Genomic DNA, 1,157 nt, shown 5'->3' on the forward strand with positions numbered 1-1,157 from the left:
CCGGTGACACGTGCTCTGGCGGGCACCTACCGCTGCACGGCTGCCAGTGCGCAGGGCACGGCTGTCAAGGACGTGACGCTGATGGTGGAGTGTGAGTAGGGTCGCGAGCGGTGGCGTGGCTTTCTGGTTCTCGGGGCCTGGGCGGCGGTGGGTACCTTCCAGGAAGTTTAGGCCTAGGCTCGGAAATGTGCCCTAGGGAGGGACTCTGAGAAAGAGAAGCGGCTGGTGAGCAACCAGGATTCAGGAAAATTCTTGGAGTAGGAGCCCAGCGTGGTGCGCAGGCCTGTTATCCCAGCACTCGGAGGCAGAGACAGGAGGGTCTCTGAGTTCGAGGCCACCCTATCATACATAGCCAGCCAGACCATGTTTCGAAGAGAAAAGAAAGAAAAACAAGCCTCAAAACAGAGTTTAGCAAAGCTCATGGAATGGGACACCGATCCATCCACCCAGGGCACAGTCTGCCCACCCCTTCCTGGAGGTCCTGGGACGCAGAGGGACATGAGATCGGTTCCCCAAACCAGTGCCACATGCCCTGTTCCAGACGTGCCGGCGTTGGACAGTGTGGGCTGTCCTGATCGCATTACTTGGGTGGAGGGAACCGAGGCATCGCTGAGCTGCGTGGCGCATGGGGTCCCCGCCCCTGACGTGAGCTGCGTGCGCTCCGGGGAGGCCCACCCAGTAGAGGGGCTGCTGCGTGTGGCCCGGGAGCACGCGGGCACCTACCACTGCGAGGCCACCAACACGCTAGGCTCTACGGCCAAAACTGTGGCCATCACCGTGGAGTGTGAGTAGGGGCGCTTGGAGGCCGCCCCCGGCCGGGATTCCCGTCTGTCCTCCGCGTGACCCCCGGGATCCCTGCTTCGCAGATGGCCCCCGTTTCGAGGAGCGGGGCTGCCCCAGCAACTGGACGTGGGTGGAAGGGTCCGGGTCGCTGTTCTCCTGCGAGGTGGATGGGAAGCCGCAGCCCAGCGTGGAGTGTGTGGGCTCTGAGGACGCCAACGAGGGCGTGGTGCTGCCGCTGGTCTCCTCCAAACCCGGCCCCCGAGCCCCCTCTCTCCCTAGTGACCTGCCGGCCGGGGTCTACGTCTGCAACGCCACCAACCCCCACGGCTCTTCAGTCAAAACCGTGGTCGTGAGCGCGGAGTGTGAGCGGGGCC

At 64.2% G+C, this 1,157-nt stretch overlaps 1 protein-coding gene across 1 annotated transcript in view; it reads left to right on the top strand.

The window, feature by feature from the left end:
* The window catches only part of LOC104869687 (intercellular adhesion molecule 5-like), a 10,391-nt gene that overhangs the window by 8,004 nt on the left and 1,230 nt on the right, over positions 1-1,157 (top strand). Inside the window, 3 exon segments of the mRNA XM_033759592.1 lie at positions 1-91; positions 542-784; positions 867-1,145. The exon segment at positions 1-91 is cut by the window's left edge and continues 43 nt beyond it. Of these exon segments, the coding sequence (XP_033615483.1) occupies positions 1-91; positions 542-784; positions 867-1,145 (613 nt within the window).

This window comes from Fukomys damarensis, unplaced genomic scaffold (genome assembly GCF_012274545.1).
Source record: "Fukomys damarensis isolate Sample0158 unplaced genomic scaffold, DMR_v1.0_HiC HiC_scaffold_37, whole genome shotgun sequence".
In the NCBI taxonomy this organism is placed as follows: Eukaryota; Metazoa; Chordata; class Mammalia; order Rodentia; family Bathyergidae; genus Fukomys; species Fukomys damarensis.